This window comes from Hoplias malabaricus, chromosome 3 (assembly GCF_029633855.1).
Source record: "Hoplias malabaricus isolate fHopMal1 chromosome 3, fHopMal1.hap1, whole genome shotgun sequence".
NCBI classification, from domain to species: domain Eukaryota; kingdom Metazoa; phylum Chordata; class Actinopteri; order Characiformes; family Erythrinidae; genus Hoplias; species Hoplias malabaricus.
Window position 1 is genome coordinate 28,774,118 of NC_089802.1, and position 18,138 is coordinate 28,792,255.

General features: G+C 44.6%; 1 protein-coding gene across 5 annotated transcripts in view; it reads left to right on the plus strand.

The window, feature by feature from the left end:
- Positions 1 to 8,398, plus strand: part of ccser2b (coiled-coil serine-rich protein 2b) — a 75,005-nt gene extending 66,607 nt beyond the window's left edge. For 2 of the 5 annotated variants that reach the window (XM_066663657.1, XM_066663656.1), the window contains one exon: positions 601 to 5,944. In XM_066663657.1, coding sequence (XP_066519754.1) covers positions 601 to 1,341 — 741 coding nt within the window. In that variant the 3' untranslated portion in view covers positions 1,342 to 5,944. Of the gene's footprint in view, positions 1 to 600; positions 5,945 to 8,263 lie in introns of those variants that run through there. The other 3 variants (XM_066663658.1, XM_066663659.1, XM_066663660.1) reach the window with 3 other exon arrangements.
- The last annotated feature ends 9,740 nt before the right edge of the window (positions 8,399 to 18,138 follow it).

Genomic DNA, 18,138 nt, shown 5'->3' on the forward strand with positions numbered 1-18,138 from the left:
CTCCGTGATTGACAGGCCCAGGTCTCAGCGTGTGGTCAAGCCTTAAGTCCTCATGGAGGGGCTGGGAAGTGTGGCCTCTGCTGAAGCTCTAGCCTTTCGGGTCCAGCGAGTGTTTAGCTCGAACACTGTTGTTGGTTGTGAGCCTGTCAAAAATGTAAAAGCATTGTGGCATCCATAATGCGTTATCTGAATGGTGCTGGGGCGAGGAGATGAAATCCGCTGCTTTGATTGTGACCTCGCCCCCTCACGTGGAAGCCCACCTCACTACTAATCAGCACCAGGATGATGAGATTTTCCCAGCACTGCCAACACTGCTTACAGTCACAAGGCTTTGGAAATCATAGCCCTGTCATTGTGTAGATGGCTCTCCACTTTCACTAAAGTGTGATTCTTTTACACAGAAAGAGATTAGCTTTGTCTTCAAGTGGTGATGAATTGTGTGGGGGCTGAAGAGGGGGTTTCATCTGCTCTCGAGAAGGGAACACATAAACTTCCAGTCGTGAAGCCATGCTATGAATCATTAATCATTAAGCAGTGCCTGGGTTTGCCGGGGCTGACTTGTAACAGCTCTCTAACGATGCTATTTCTTTCCTCCCACAGCCTCAGATATTACAGCCTTCCCGAACCCTGCCCAGAGGGCGCCACAAACTGGAAAGACCATCAAGCCAAGTCCTCACAGGGGCCCCCAGTGAGCATGTGGACACCCAGTCTGGTTACTGTCCAGTGAAGGCCCAGTCTTGTGCACGACTCTCGCTGGATTCTGCCATCCTTCTTTCTGCTGCGCCCACAACTGCACCCGCTGCTGCTACCGTTAGTGCTGCTGCACCTTCCTCATCGTGTGGCACTTTGCAGGACAGCAGTCCTAATGAGGTCCACCGGCTTCTAAACACCCACCTCACAATCAATGATCCGCACGGCCCTGCAGTTCGTGCTGGGAACGCCCACTTCGGAATCAGTGACTCACTCAGCCCCAGGGTTCAAGTCAGTGGCTGCATTCAGCTGCAGAGGGAAAATGGTGGGCCTGGTGACCTTCACAGGCTGCAACAGCTAAGCTGCATTCAAAGAACTGCTGCTCTGGTGAGAGCACAGGGTGGTCGCCAGATTAGTCTTGTTAGAGGAGGAGGAGTGTTAGGCAAGACTGACCTCCAAACTAGTACCATCAGTACATCCAGGACCAGGCATATGCCTCCACCGTCCCGAGGCCTCCCCTGCATCAGCTCAGCCCCACCAGTCTCTGTCCTAGCCCCTGCAGCCAATAACGTCCACATCCGCGGCCTCAGACCAAACCCAGGCCGAGCACAGCCTTGCAACTCACGTCTTCCCAAGCCAAAGAGCCACTGACACCTCCCTGCAGCGCTGGCTCAAGAAGGATGCCGTGCAGTGCCCTCTCCTCTGCGCTCCTACCCTCATTAGCCCTCGCCTCCCCTCCACAGCTCTGCTCAGGGCATCCCAGCAGATTTCTTGCCTCCCCCAAGCAAGGTCACTGCATAAGCCCTGTAAGCTCTGAAAGACTGCTCCGCTTATTTATTTTGTTGAACATTGCGGGGAGCATTACTCTGTTTGATCTGCCCGAGTTTTCCAAATATGGTATGCACCGAAGGTTGTGCGCTATGTTACCCATGTTATCCAGCACAAGAATTGCTCAGACGTGGTTTAAACAAATACAAACCCAGCTGCTGTGTGCTCCTCCGCTGTTTGACTTTCCCACTGTCTACGCCAGGTGAAAGCTAAATATGTTTTCCAAAGCCTTGTGGTAATAAATGCTATTAAAAAAACATAATATATTTTGCAAGAAGAAGGCTATCGACAAGAATACTTTTGTTGCCTTTAACCCTCAACTAATACATATGAACACAAAGAACGGAAGGCCTATGCATTGTGTTTGGACAAGTCTAGATAGTCAGATATAAACCGAGTAAAACCAGGAACAGAAACCTGCTGTCAACAGAAACCTGCTGAAGAAGTATAGGTAACTTCAACAGTCATCTGTTTGCTCATAGTATGTTAATGTAATTTATGTTTCCACCTTTACACTGGATATGTTATGTTAGAAACTTGTTTGTTGTTTGACAGCTAGATCTGCCTAAAACATACACACAATGCCTGAGTGGACTTAGTTTGATTGATTCTCCCCATAGGTAATACGCTGTGAGTGAAGTTGGGATGCCGTCTGTTAAATGCATGACCCATGTCAATGTTTATAAGCAGCCTGTGTGAGTGGAGGGGTCATGTCTATTCTGTTGAGCTTTACAAGAATTGATCATCCTCTGTTGCCCTTTAAAAGTATGACTTGTAGCCGTTTGATTGTGTCAGATGTCACTCCTTTGTCAGGAGTGGCAGTGCGAGGAGGTGAGGAGTACCATCGCCGGCTGCTGAATGCCTTGCGACTGATGAAACACTACAGAGTGCTTTCCCTCCCCTCCTACGTCTGTCTTGTGAATATTTCTTCCATCCTGCCTTTTGTCAGTGTTCTTCACATCAGTGTTCAGTGAGGCTTGTGTGTGTGTGTGTGTGTGTGTGTGTGTGTGTGGCAGCTTCACACTCCTCCTGATCCTGCTGTTTGCACCCACTGTTACCCACACCCAGAACGTTCTGAGGAACCATCTTGTGCAATAGCTCACCCCCTTCCTTCTCCTTCCAGCTTCCCATCCTCGGGTCTCCACCAGCAGTGGAAGCCTGGACCCTATGGGCAGATCCCACCTACCCAGTGTGGTAATGAGCATGAGTTGGGAGCACAGGCCAAACCAGAAGCACAGAGTATCACAGATTATAGCAGAAGCAGAACAGATCAGAGAACAGCGAGGAAGAAAAATGGAAGCACAGCACTGACGCCGCCAGCATGGAGAACTCTGACCGTGCAGCGAGATGCTTAGGACTGGTTGGCATGGTTACTGGGATGAACTGCGCAGTGGGAGTGGTGGGCTGCCCATTGGCAGGCTTCCTTCTTGCTGAATTGCTGTCTCGTCCCCCATAAATTTGCAAGCTTATAACAAAATGAGACAAAGCAACAAAATAGGTGCAATTTGTGGCAAGATTGTTGAACAGGACAGCGCACTGCGTTTTTATCTCAAAGCTATAATCTCAACCTCCTGTCGTTCTCTTGAAGTCAAGTTCATGATGAACTGAGATAACCCATAATCAAATGGAGGTGCTCCCATATGCAATCAACACAGTGATTCCAAGGATTCAAAGTAATGCTACCTGTCTGTAATTTAGCTACTTTTCTATGCAAGAAATACCCTAGACCATAGCTGTCCTAAATTTGCTTCTTGAAGGTGACCCAAGCAGTCCAGATGTTAAGACTAAGTTATTTGAACAATCATCTCCTTCAGTGCTTAACCTGTAGTCTTGTTTTCAATTGTGCTCCATGTTGGGATCTGTTGGTTAGAAAGCCAGGGAGCTGGTGTGATATCTAGACCTTGTGGAAGAACCTTCCCGCTTGATGGTATCTTATCTCATTATAAGTTCCACTCTCTTCCTTGCCGGTCCCAGTTGCAACAACACTAGCTTTATCTATATCGAACCCCCACTCCCCTCTTCATTCATCTCGTTACGTGACAGTGGCCGACAGCTCAGCTCTCATCCCGCGAGTCAAAACTATTACCTGGGTGCTCCAACACATCTCATTCTGTTTCAGTACTTCACACTCTGGAGCTTCCATGTCATGGTTGTAAGGTGACATCACCGGTGACATCCAGCTTGCATCAGCCTTGAAGTGCTTTAGACCTGGATCTTGTTATCTGTCCATGCGAAGGCAGCCTGATTACTGAGGATGGGAAACGAGAAAAGACCCTAGAATGTGTACCAGCGGCTCCAAGGTGAAACAATGCAACCTGACTGTAATCCCTCAAATCCCATGTTAAGTGCACTTGACCATGTTAAGCACTCCTCCTGCCTACTCTACCCAACCTACACCTAACCACATCCCATTCTGGAGAGAGCACACATGTGAGCACATCCAGACGTGGCTCATCTCAAAGACAGTGGTGTTGGGGTAAAGTGGTTTGAAGACTGTGTGTGGATAGTTCCTGAAGTGTTTAGATGATTCTTGTTGATTGCAGTTGAAGAGCATGGGTTAATAGGAGTACCACTCGGTTCTTGGTGAGGAGCTAGAGTAAACATACACACACACACTCACACACACACATACACACACACACACACACATAGAATAACACACTTTTTCCACAGTGGGGGGTTGAAAGAAATACAGGGAGAAGTGCTTGAAGGACTTGAGGATGCAAGGCAGAGTTAAGAGGACCTGAAGCTTTCTTGATGTAGAATAGCGTAAGAGCGAGATCATTTTTAGCTTGGATTTCTTTTTCTTTTTTTTTTTTTTTGCAATAAATGTTTTATGAGTTTGTTTACAGACGTTATTTATTAGCGTTAACTACTTTAGTGTCCTGATCCTGGTTTGCCATTTGTATAGTGTTCAAATTTACTTGTATAAATCAGAGAACTTGATTCTCATGATTCTGTTGAAGTCTAGTGGAATAACGTGTCCTGTGGTCTGCCTTCAGCACAAGTGCCTTGTAATTGCTTTGGGGGTCTCCCATTTTGGAGCACTTGGCTTGATCCCAGCAAACTCCTGCTTGGTTGTTTTGGCAGAAAGAGTTGTTTTGCGTTGCGGTCTTTGCTCCACTTCAGAGCTGCAGGGGAGATGGTGGAAACCACGTGAGGATGCTACTGCTGGAACTTCTGACAGCTCCAAAACTGGGGGTTAGATGTGGGTTGAGAGGAGCAATCACTTATTCACAAGCCACTGGATCACAGATGTATTGTACTTCCTCAGATTTCCTGCAGCAAGGAGGACTGCAGCATTGCATACCTTATTGAATACATGCTTTTCAGCTTTATGGCGTCTTATATTCAGTCCTAACCTGTCAGACCTGACAGTAAACACTAGCTGATGGAGATGTAAATTTGCTTCAGCTTTGTCCAGCTTTGTGACCTCCTGCAAAAGGCAAAATCTCTGCATAATTAACATCACTGAGATGTAAACAGGCATTTGGCTCAATAAGTTTCACCCTCAACCACTTTGTTTACATCTCAGGAATTGACTTATGGAAGGATTTGAAGCATTGGTAGATCATCCTCTTGGGTGTAGTAACACTAAAGGGGTCGTTCCCTGAATACGCCTTGGAGGGGACTTACCATTGCCTCCTAGTGCTGGAGATCAACACGCATGTCCGATCGCTCACTATGGAAAGGGATCTCTCAGTGTTATCACAATTACTATATTTATTAGTCAATATCCCAATTGTCTTCAACCATGTGTCTCTCTGAGCCAGAAGACCACAGCAGGATAGTCTCCTCTCTGAGGAATGATGTTGTGGGACTACTTTTGCAAAAGCATCATAGTGTTCAGATCCAGCTCACCAATAACTACAACCCTGATTTCCACAGGCTTAAGTGGATCTTAGCACTATGATACTTCAGGCTTAAAGAAGCCCTGGGCTCCCGCATGCTCCCATTTCTACAGATCTCTTCTACAACCCTCTGCTCCTCTTCTGCTGTATGCACCGCCATTGTCAGTGTTCGCTGCAGAGTTCTCTAAAACGCTCAGCAGTTGATGTTACATCACCGCTTCTCCTTAGCAATGCAGTTTATGGATTAGTTTTTTTTTCTCTTATTTCTTTTCATCGTGGCTTGACAGCTGTGTTTTCTTGCTCTGTTTACACCCTGTGTTTTGATTTGTGCAATAAGAGCACAGATAAGAGCTCCAGCGAGTATGCACTCTTGTACAATGTGTAATTCTGATTAATTTATTTCAGCGTTAATTACAATAAATGTTGTTGTCACCAAATACTGAAAAGAAAAACGAGTGGGAGAGAGAGAGAGCGTCCTCAGTCAGACACTGAGACAGAGAACAAGAAAGTGATTATTTTGTCTTTGTCCTGTTCTCTTCGCTTTGAGGCGGAGTGTCTGAGAGCTTCAATAAAGACAGCACCAAAACTATTATATGGCTTGCCTTTATATTTGTGTGTGTGTGTGTGTGTGTGTGTGTGTGTGTGTGCGTGTGTGTGCGTGCAGTTACCTACACAGACACAAATGCGCTGACCTATGCTAAGCACACAACCAGACCTCTGAAATTCTCATGATGCTCACTTTAGGACATTGTGTCTGAAGTGCTTTTTTGTTGATGAGAAATGAAGGACATTTTTGATATATTTCCCCATTAATGTTTTTATTATTTTTCATTGTTAATATATTGAAGACGTCCTAATCCTCTTTGACGTTATGTTCCGCTGTTGACCTGCTCATGTCTCTGTGACCAGAAGATCAACTACAACGTAAACAAACACGAACCGATCCGCAGCTCTAATTCTGTTTACTGTTGGGATCAGAGCTGAGTAAATGTGTGTCACTGTGCTGACACTGTAGCATTAGCATTAGCGCTGTTGAAATCCAGCCAGACTTTTACTGACAAATATGTTAATCGCGCACATGTATCTGAAATTATAGCATATAAACTACCTGTCCAGAAGTATGTAGACACCCCTTATAATGAGTGAATTCTGTTACTTTATGGGCTCCCTGTATCGAGCACTAATTTCCACTTGTGCATTCATTCATTAATTGTCCGTAAGTGCTTATCCAGTTCAGGACAGCTGTGGGTCTGGAGCCTACCCAGAATCACTGGGTAGAAGGCAGGAACAGGGCAACACACACACTCACACCTACGGACACTTTTGAGTCGTCAATTAACCTACCAACGTGCGTTTTTGGAGTGTCGGAAGAAACCCACGCGGAGAACACACCACACTCCTCACAGACAGTCACCCGGAGCGGGACTCGAACCCACAACTTCCAGGACCCTGGAGCTCTGACAGAGACACTACCTACTGCTCCACAGTGCTGCCTACAGCGGTGCACTTTCATAATCTGCACGAAAAGGTATGAAATGAAATGGCATGCTTTGGAATTTATATGAAGCTAAAGCACTGATGGCGTCTGCATTTTGTACATTTGAATGATATTTATTTTAATTTGTTATAGTTTATCTATATAGGGTTTTGAGCTTGAAATATTTGGTGTAATTCATGAATCTGATTTTGAACAATTCTTTTTGTTTTGAACTTTTGAAATATTTAAATAATAATAAAAAAACTGTGGAACTAGAGTTTCTCCTGTAGAAAGGAGGTGTGTGTGGTGCTGATGTAGATGAGTGCAGGGAGTGCGGAGAGTGTGTCCAGCCCTGCTGACTCTGATTAGAGCACTGGATGCTGGTAAGGGCAGGTGGGAGCACAGTGCTAATTCTGTTAACTCTGTAGCGGCGAGACAGTGAGGCTCTTAATGAACGACGATCTAAGACCTGCATGAACTGGACAAAAGCAAACACATACACAACCGACTGAACGCAGACTTCAACCCCATCTGACCCCAGACCTGCTGATCCTGAGTCACTGAGGGTTTCAGTTTAGAGGAAGGTGGGAGCTGGACGCTGGCGACAGGGTAATGAGACTGTATCGGAGTTCATATCTGACTCTGACTTTTATTTCTCCTCTGTGTTTCTTATTGTTAACACATGCACGAGGTAGTTCTATGCACTAAGGTGGACGTTTGTTCAGTATACAGCCATCAGCCATAAAAATCACATTAAAAATCACTTGTTCAGTGTGTGTGCGCATTAATGTGGTGATCTGGAGCCCACCACTCCACACACTGTGAAACAAGACCACCCAGTCAGTTTTCTTTGGCCTGTGTAAATCAGAAAATGAGATAAAACCCATCGTTCTGATTCTTCTCTGCTTCTGACGTGAAGTGCAGAGACATTAGACGTGCCCCGCCCCCTCGTCTGAGTCTGTCCAATCACAGCGCTGGAGCTGCGTTTATGTGAGAGCGAAAAGACGAGGTTAAACGCAGCAAAACAGACACAACGAGTGTGGAGTAATAACGGAGAAGAAATGGTACAGAGAGAAAACAGCTAAAAACGAAAGCTGCTCCTCACTCCTTACTGCTGTGCGCTCGGGGTCGGGGTGAACAGTGAGTGGCTCATTATCATTTAAAGGAACAGGTGCTGAAAGTGGGTGTACTGAACAGGGCTGTTTAGACAGTAGGAGAACGCCACTGTGGGGTTTGATCCTTGTGGTATTTTGATCAAAGCAGGTCACAGACGTTTCATTAAGAACCAGAACTGTGTTCATTAGTGAAAAAAGGGGGAGAACATGTCCTGTTTAAAGCACATGCATCTAAGCGCAAATAAGTAACTTTTCTTGAGTTGAGCTCAAAGCTAAGAACTTTTTTTTCCGACTCCTTGAAGCTGCCTGGCGAAGCTGTGAGAAAGACGAGGTGAAGGTGTGATTGCGGCGAGCGGCTGTCGGCTTCACTCCTCCTACTGCTCCTCGTCCTCAGCCAAAATGATTCAGCCGGCTTTCTCCAAGCTGCTGGAGTTCGCGCGGGACGCTGACACATCACTGTCGCTGGTGCCAAAAGCAGATGGCCCTTTGTTACTGTAAGTCAAACAGGTGGAGCACACGCTGCTCAGAAGTTACTTTCAGCATCACACCTCAGAGTCTCTCTTTCTCTCTCCCTCTCTCTCTCTCTCTCTCTCTCTCTCTCTCTCTCTCTCTCTCTCTCTCTCTCTCTCTTTATAAGGTGGAAGGCTGTTTGTTTTGTAAGCAAACCTCACAGCTCTGACACTGTGGAGGTTAAAAAATGAGCATTAACCAGGCCTTCATTTTGGGGTCTTAAATAATAAAACTCATTCCTAGATAAAAGCATCACTTCTAGTGCTCCTGTGGGGTTTCTAACACTATGGTAGCGCTAAGATAATAATAGACAGATTTCAGTCCTGATTAATTGCATCATTTCATGTAATTAAGTCATTTTATTTGTTGATTTTGTTGATATTTGAGCCTGCGGTCTAGATGTTCAGTGTGTTTAGATACAGACAGAAGAGTGATGCAATGAGCTTCAACAGAATGGATTTATTACTGTCAATCATTCAGGAAAAACACTCTTCTCAGCCCGTCTCATGTTTGTCGGAGCAGAACATCTTCAAGACACAGAGCCATTCCTTTATAGAGCAACACAGACCAGACTTTTAGGAACACAGTTCTCTTTGATTTTTTTGTGTGTTTGTGTGTGTCTTATTTGGCTGTTACAGGGACAAACCCCAATAATGCGTCAACAGTGTAAAAAATGCCTTTACAATGTATATTCCTAACATATAAATAACAAATAAATACAGCCTTTGACAACCCTAATTACAGCATATCATCGTTGTACAATGAAATATGTGTCCTTTACACTGTTTGAAAATTTTGTGATGAATGCAGCAATAGAAATGCTCCAAATCTTAAAGAATATAATATTTTTACATTGACCTCCACTGAAAATGAAGGTTTTCCCTTCTCCTTTAAAGTTTTTTAAACTATTTTGGAGATGCATGTTTTTCCTTGGACAGTGATGATATGAAATGTTTTAAAATAATAAAAAAAAGATATTGTAAAGGGAACTTCTAAGACTGGGTAATCGCAATACTCTCTGGCTGTTTATATTCCGAGGCTAAACGTTTTTTAATTATGGAACGGTGTCCGAAGTGTATTTATTTAATGTTACACTTATATAACGCCTTTTTAGAAACCCAAGATGCTTTACAATTAACACGAAACATTCTATCCACACACAAACTGTCGAGAAGCGGCAGCCAAACGACCAGGAACAACTGTCCACGTGGAGGACTGCATCGGGCACTAGGGTGTTATCCAGGAGACAGTGCCAGTCCATATCTGGGCACACAACACATTCACTCACACATACAGACATGCATTCACATACACACTCATTCACTCACACACCAGGACAGTTATGAGAGAAGCCAATTCACCTAACCGCCATGTTTTTGGACTGTGGGAGGAAACCGAAGACTCCGGAGGAAACCCACACAGACACAGGGAGAACATGAAAACTCCACCCATGCTCACCACTCAGCCACCGTGCCGCCGAATATGGAGATATTGCCACCTTAAGTGATGGCAGTGAACTGCCAAATAAAACAATATTAACCACCTGTAGAGCAGGAATGCAGCAATATCCTTATCTTGGCTCATGCTTTTCAATTTTTGGAGTCTAAAAATCCTCCAGATGTCTCTGCCATCTTCTGAATTTTATAAAAAGTGTTTTGGGCCCATTCTGCTGCACCATATTCACAAACATAACCTTCAGAGGGTGTTTTGAAATGACGTAGATTAACAAAAACACAAATAGATAGTTGTGATTTGATGTGCTGTGATGTTTTGATGTAAATAAAGGAAGTGTGGTTGACCAAACAGACGTGCTGACCAGAGAAAGGCTCTGCAGATGGTCCAAAATGGCCTCAGATCTAATATAAACCCCTGTGAAGTCAGTGAATGGCGTCGGCGGGAGCTCGGAGGCAGGAAGTATCAGTTTCCCTGGAAGTGAGGCACTGAATTTGCTAATTGGGCTTGAGTGTAATTACATTCCCAGTATGAATAAGGCGGGTCTGGACACTGACCAGGGCATCATGGCAATTTAGTGCTGTGTAATAGCTGCTCCTGGGCCTTTAATAACCAGCAGGGCTCTCTGATCTCATCCTATTAGCCGCTAGCAGTGGTGCAGCTCTGTTGAATGAAGATGCAGGCGGATCAGTTAATAAGGAGCGCAGTAAACACAAACAGGAGCGGCCAAGCGACCGCAGTGGAAATGCATTCCTCTAGATCTACCTACTCATCCAGAGCTGTTTAGCCCCACCCATTCATACTGAGGTCAGACGCAATGTTTCAGCCAAGATTACATGTGAATGAGGCACAAAGAGCAGCCAATCAGAGCAGGTCTCATCATCTAATGAGAAAATGGGGCAAAAAACATTTCAACACACTTTTGCTGAAGTGAAGCAATTAAAATATAATTTAAATAAAACATTTTGTTTAATATTTATATATGTGAATTTAGTGCTGTGTAATAACTCATTTGTGCTTCCAAAAGTTTAATCAACCCTGATACTGCAGACATAAAGGGAGGAGCGCAGCTCTAAGCTCTGCGTCTTTTAAGGTCGAACGGTGTGTTTGAGGAAAAAATGACTGTTGTTTGTACGCGGCTGAAGTGTAACTGGTCTGTAAGTTTTATTCGCTGTTTGAATTCCCACAGAAACTCATTTGTAACTTGAGTTGTTTGGTTTTGTAGCACGGTCGCTAATGCAGTTAGCTGTCTCCTGAGTTTGGAGACATTTCCACCTTAAGTAATCTGAAACAGCAAAAATAAGTCAATATTTTGCACGTATGGAGCAGGAATAAAGCAACTTCCTCATCTCGGTTCGTGCTTTTTAACGTTTGGAGTCTCTCTGTTGTCTGAAAATACTCCAGCTGCCTCTTCCATGAGGAGAGAGAGAGAGAGAGAGAGAGAGAGAGAAAGCCTAGCATACCGAACAGTTTGTTTTTTACTCATTTACAGACACTGGGGTCTTCAAATGATGAGAAAATGTCTTCTGAATTTTTATAAAAAGAGTTTATTTTTTAATCAACTACACCTTTAGTACACCCTACCAGTTAAAATATTAAGTGCTGCATATCTGGGTGGTCCTAGTGTTGTTTGTGAGGGGTGTGGTCTCTGTGTTTGTGTGGGTTTACTGACAGAAGCAGGTAAGTATATTGACTCTGCAAAAGTATCCACAGGTGTGTGACTGGTAAGTGTGTAAAATTATCTAAAGGAGTGTGTGTGTGTGTGTGAATGACAGAAAATGAATGATTTAATTATTAAGCAATTCTACTTGTTTATTTCCTTTTCTTTATTTATAGCAACCAACCCCAAATTTAGAGAATGTTTTTAAAGCACTGTGATTTTAAAAGATTTTTTTTAAATGAACATTGAAACAATTCTAATATTACACAAAATGTGTTATAATATATTCACAAATAGTAACACTTCTGAATGATGCCTGATTTGGAGTTTTAACTGATGAACTAAATGACATGATAAATAGTTTGTTTTTTGTTATTTAGAATTTATTTCTGGAATCTGTGCCACAAATCAAATACTCCCCATGTCAGATGTAATACACAGAACATAGAAAATAAAATCTGTGTTTAAATTTTGATTTGTTTAAAATGGAAGCTCCAAAGAAATGTGTGACTTTCAGAAATGTAAGGTCATATTATTAAACTTTTATTTAAGTTTTAAAGGCTTAATTACTGAATAATAAAAGATAATGAGAGGCTGGAAAGTGTCTAGAACTGAGGGGAGAAAATACAGAAGCCCTGTGCTGACGCTGGGCCTTTTAACAGGAGAGATGGAGGTGGGGGTCATTACGAGGTTGCCAGGTTATTGCTTTGTTTTTAAGTAGTGCAGCTGTGATGAGTCCTTTTGAGCTCTTTTTTAGTACCACACTTAACTCCCCCTAACACACACACACACACACACAGAGCAGACTATCGATCCCTGCCATGGCTCAGCATCCACTCCAATAACTCTAATGCCTGCTGTGAGCTCGGGCTTGCAAGATTGAGATATCTCGCTGCTGCTGGCGACTCAATTGACAGATTGTGTGTGTGTGTGTGGGAGGGGGGGTTTCTTCGTCTCATGCAGAGACACTCACACCCACATATTTCGCTAATATCTCGCTGAAACAAACGGCTGATTTTTTCCTCAGCGTGCCGTGTGTAAGTCCTGATGCAGCGGCCTGTGACGTTTCTCAGCAGCGCTAGTCGCTAGACAGTAGGCGCTAGTCCAGACTTTGACTAACGGCTGAGAACAGGTGCCCCATGAGAAGAGGCAAGAGCCGGACGTGAAGGCTCCCTGAGACGTGTGAGGGGAGTGTAATTAGCTCCCCCTGTGTGTAATTGGTGCCCTGGAGAGACGGCGGAGGCGCAGACAGAGCGGAAAGTCGGCGCTAATCGGAGGTGAATAGCTATACTTTGTGTTCAAAGACAGCAGAATGGAGCAGATGAAGAAGACGATGAACAAAAAGGCTGTTTAGCCTGATTTCACCCCGGATCAGACCCTTCAGGCAGCTTTACAAATCTGGAAACACCGGCATTGATGATCAGAATCGATTTTTTCCCACTTTCTTTGCTCCTAATTCCTCCCACTGTTGCATAATGTTAACAGGTTGCCAGGTTTTACCAAATTAATTGTGAGTGTGTGAAACTGTCCTCATGGGTGAGTGACTGGGTGTGTGTGTAATGCCCTGTCATGGACTGGCACCCTGTACAGTGTGTTCCTGCCAATGATTTTGGATTTTCGAATCTGAACCCAGAGTCAATATATATGAATACAGGAATGCAACTGTCCCTTTATCACTCAGCAAGATGCTAATGTATCAGAATCTGCGGGTAGTGTTCTCCGGAAAATGTTCAGAGCTTAACATTAATGTGCTGTGATCAGTTTGGAAGTGATGGTCGACTTCGTGGAAAACTGTGATATCCTTGAGCTTCTGAGCAAGATTTTTTAATAGTGATACACAAGCACAAAAGGCTGCCATTTCTAATGTTTTGTTGCTTTAAATTAATTTTAAAAATGATTTTATTGTTAAGATTAAAGTTGAAGATGTATTTACAGTTACATTTAAGCTTAAGCTTTAATTAAAGGGGAGATTTTCAGGATTATTTTTCACCTTAGGTTGCAAGAAATTCCTATGAACATCCAGGACTACATTTAGTACACATTATACAAGTGGTAATTATATTTAGTACATGCTGTATGAATCCTAGAACTTGGAGACCAGGCTAAAATATGACGATGACGATGACGATGATGATATTTGAACAAAGACCTGTTGGTGTGGTGTGTACATTTCGGATCAGAGAACACACTGAAAAGTCTAAACAGAATCTAACAGGACTTTATAACTCATGTTGTGCAGGCCCTTCTTTCTTGTTTGGAAGTTATTTCAGAAAACCTCCCTCGACAGTCGCCTCAGATAAATCTTTCATCCCGCTACTTCATGTCCTTCTGAAGATCCTGCTGTTGTGCCTCCAGTCCGGATCACCCGCGGCATTTGTGGCGCACCGCAGTGGGCCGTTGCTACCTTCTGGCAGTGCTTCCAAATGCAAATCTCCTCGGGTTTGCAGCCTCACTGCTTTGCCTTTCAGTGGGACGGCTGTGGTGGCCGACAACAGGCTTCTAATCAGCTCCCCGCATGGTATGCGTCCCTGTCTCTTCATTAATTCTGTCTCCCTGCCTTCTGCGAGATTCACTGGCCGTTCAGGGCCAAGCTTGGGAGGGGAGTCTGGGCCTGGAGAGGCCTGCAGAGCCAGAGAGTCTTGCTGTATGGAGATAAGGGAACACACTGATGGGTAAATTCTCCGGCATGTGATTGCACTGGGTGGACAGTGTCTGGGAAGCACGCCTCGAGATTAATTGAGTTGAGACATTTCTTACCACATCGTGGGACTCTATTGTTACCTTGTACCTTCTTCGAAAGGCCTTAGGAGGTGGATTTGTGTGATGTCTTTGTGGAGGACGGTAAAGTGCTTTAGCCTCTCGGGGCTGCCCAGCAGGAAATGGCCCTATGTTTCTATAAGCCATGGTGAGAAGATAACTTCCAAAATATAGAATTATGCTTATAATACCAGCGCTTGTTTTTGTGTTTGGACGTGGGTGGAGAGTATTCTGCACTCCAGACGAATATGGAAGGAGCCCCACGCACTGCAGCTCAAGCTGTTTACAGCTCGATGTGTTTATAACCTTGATGTATATGTGAAGTCCAAAAAACACTGAAGCTTTGGAGCGCCAGCGTCTGAATTTTAATGAACGATGTGGGTTTGATTTCTCCACCACCTGCACCCTGTTCTTTAACGAAACCTTAAGGGACCTCCACATGGTTTTTATGCATCTCAGCATCGCTGCAGTCCACCAAGCTAACAGTGTCCACAGATGAAGGACTAGAGGACGACCCACACACACTGTGCAGCGACAGATGAGCTACTGTCTCTGGCTTTACATCTACAAGGTGGACCAACGAGGGAGGAGTGTCTTACAGAGTGGACAGTGAGTGGAAACAGGGTTTAAAAACTCCAGCAGCACTGCTGTGTCTGATCCATTCGTACGAACACACACTAACACACCACCACCACCACCACACCAGTGTCACTGCAGCGCTGATATTGATTCATCACCCAAATCAAAGTCTACCTGCTCTGTGGCAGTCCTGATCATAGAAAGACATGGTGCTAAGAGGGGTTAACAAAGTATGCAGAGCAACCGGTGGACTACACACACTCCACAGTCTGTATCACTTCAGGAGCACCGTTAATAGAACCAAAGCAAAGTTTTTCAACCATTCCAGCACTTGGACTCCTTTTAGCAGTATTATAAAATATTGAACATGTTGATTTGATTTTGTTTGAGAGCTCTTTTGTCAATCAAGTGTCAGTCAAGTGTAGTCAGCCTTCAAATGAAGTTACACTGTAGTTTAAGGGCCCTTGTGTAATTAGAGTATCAGTGAATTCATGAAACATCTTACTGTACCCGGTGAATTCTGATATTAGCTGGTCTTATTTACGGTGATTTACTTATTTACTTATTTCTGATTTTATTTATGGTGAATCTCATTTCACTCCTTGTTCCTGATGATGAGGCCTGCCTCTTCATTTGGCCTAGGGGTGGAGGTCTCAGTTCTTATTGGGATAGAGGTGTAGGGTTACATGGCCTTTCAAACTGACTTTTCAGAGGCATACTTCAAACGGCGGGTTATGCATGCTTAGTGAAGCACCAGTGACCAAAGAAACCACAAATGTCTGTGTTTTCTCCTTTAAAAACTTAAATGATTAAATGATCACCCATGTTTTATTCATTCATTGTCTGTAACCTTTATCCAGTTCAGGGTGGCGCATGGTTCTGGGAACCTACCTGGCATCACTGGGCACAAGGCGGGAACACACCCTGGAGGGCTCGCCAGTCCTTCACAGGGGGATACATACTCACATATTCACTCACACACTCACACCAACGGACACATTTGAGTCTCCAATCCACCTACCAATGTGTGTTTTTGGAGTGTGGGAGGAAACCGGAGCACCCGGAGGAAACCCACGCAGACACAGGGAGAACACATCACACTCCTCACAGACAGTCACCCGGTGGAAACCCACGCAGACACAGGGAGAACACATCACACTCCTCACAGACAGTCACCCGGTGGAAACCCACGCAGACACAGGGAGAACACACCACACTCCTCACAGACAGTCACCCGGTGGAAACCCATGCAGACACAAGGAGACTCAAACCCACAACCTCCAGGTCCCTGGAGCTGTCCCATGTTCCAAAAACACATGTTGGTAGGTGGATTGGCGACTCAAAAGTGTCCATATGTGTGAGTATATGTCACATACCCACCTCCAGGGTATGTTCCCTACGCCCAGTGATTCTGAGTAGGTTCAAGACCCACTGTGACCCTGACACTCACACGCACCTGTGGACGGTGTCACACACAAACAATCCATCAATGCATTTGCTTACTCCCCACTGCATGAACAGCTGAATTCTCATATGAAATAATTCCTGGTGAAAAGCTGCTTCCCTTGGGCAAGTGTAAGAATCACGTCTTTCAGACATGACTGGTAGAGATTAGCATTTAATATCACCCTCGGGCTGTTCGATTTCAGGAGCGAAAAAAAAGCTGCCCGTTTACTAGCACAAACCAAGACACCGCCTTCTGGGACATCTTTCACAAAGACCTTCCCAGTGGAGCACTTTCAAGAGCTACCCGTGTTGTTTTCCTCTGTCTCAGGGTGCGAAGTGCCCCAGGGCTTGGTACTAAGCCCTTTGCGGAAAGCCTGATAGGCAGTGGGCATGTTTCCTCCTCCAGATGGTGGTGACTCGGTGCTCTGGCTCCCCAGAGGGAAGCTTTTTCAAGACGGCAGTTGAGGGCCACTCAGGTGGAGTTGCCTGGGTGTAATGGAATGTAATTACGAGTGTAATTATCCAGCTCATAGTTCTGCAGAATCAGATAAAGGAGTGCCGGTGTACAGTATGCTAATGAGACTGGGACCCAGATCCAGGGAATCAAACCGGAAAAAGGAATCAAAGGCAGTGTTCAGAGCCCATAAACTGGAACACGGCACTCTGCTTGTAGTCCTAATTACTGTGGTGAGAGGAAAGGGATTGGGGGGAGGTCCCATCCTGCTGGCCTTCTGTGCAATGGCCCACTTCTTCTGTGTTAAATCCCAGTTATCGAGAGGCTACTCTGAGGAACCGTGAATAATCGAGGGCTCTGTAAGTGATTAGCAAACTCCAAAACTGCCCCCAATTACTCGCACTACAATGGATTAACACTTACACCCTTTACGCTTATACCTTCCCTCCCTGCTGATGCCAACTCCTGCACCGCTCCGCAATGTCAATAAGAATTTAATGGACGCAGAAGTTTCCCTACAATCTTAATCCAGCTAGACATTGCTGTCCTCATTTGTAGGGACATCAGAGTTAATTCAGCGCCACACTCGCAGAACTAATCTTGTGATTTCAGGCTTCGGCCAGCGTTGCTCTTCCCAGTTGACGGAAATAATTCTTGTCCTCGGTGAGGTACAGGCACTTCAATCAGTGGTTCAGAAGGTCTTGCAAAAGTGTAGAATTGGAACATTTCTTCATCACTGACGCTGGGTATTTCTGACAGGCGTCACGGACAGTCTGGAAGTGCTCCCGGTGATATAGGGCTTGAATGAAAAGTGCTGCTCCTCCCTGCAATCAAAGGTGACAAAACTTCCACCTTTGAGGCAGTGGCTTTCTTAGCCAAGCAGCGAGGCAGAAACCTCACATCCCCATGTGAAAAAAATGATTCTTTATCTGGAGAAGAAAGGTCAGTGTTTGACTGAAGCGAGCACAAGAATGAATGAAAAATGAAGGCACACAGCCTGTGGCGTGGTCTTTTGAGTTACTTGTCTAGCGAAAAGTTTCTCAAAGTGCTCGTGTGTCAGGGTGGCTCACAAAAACGACGTAGTGTGGAAATGTCAAAACTTTCTCAGGACAATGGACAGAAGTGAGCCATAGTCGTGATCCAGTGGGAACCATATTCAGGTGATTGTCAACGCTGGGACAGTAATATTCACGGTAATGTACGGTACACGGTATGAGACTAGCCTTTATTATGTGTATGAAAAAGATTTAAAGTCTATTTTGTGCAACATACAATTGTAATTGAATCATTGTCCTGCTCTTTTGTGATTTTATGGTAAC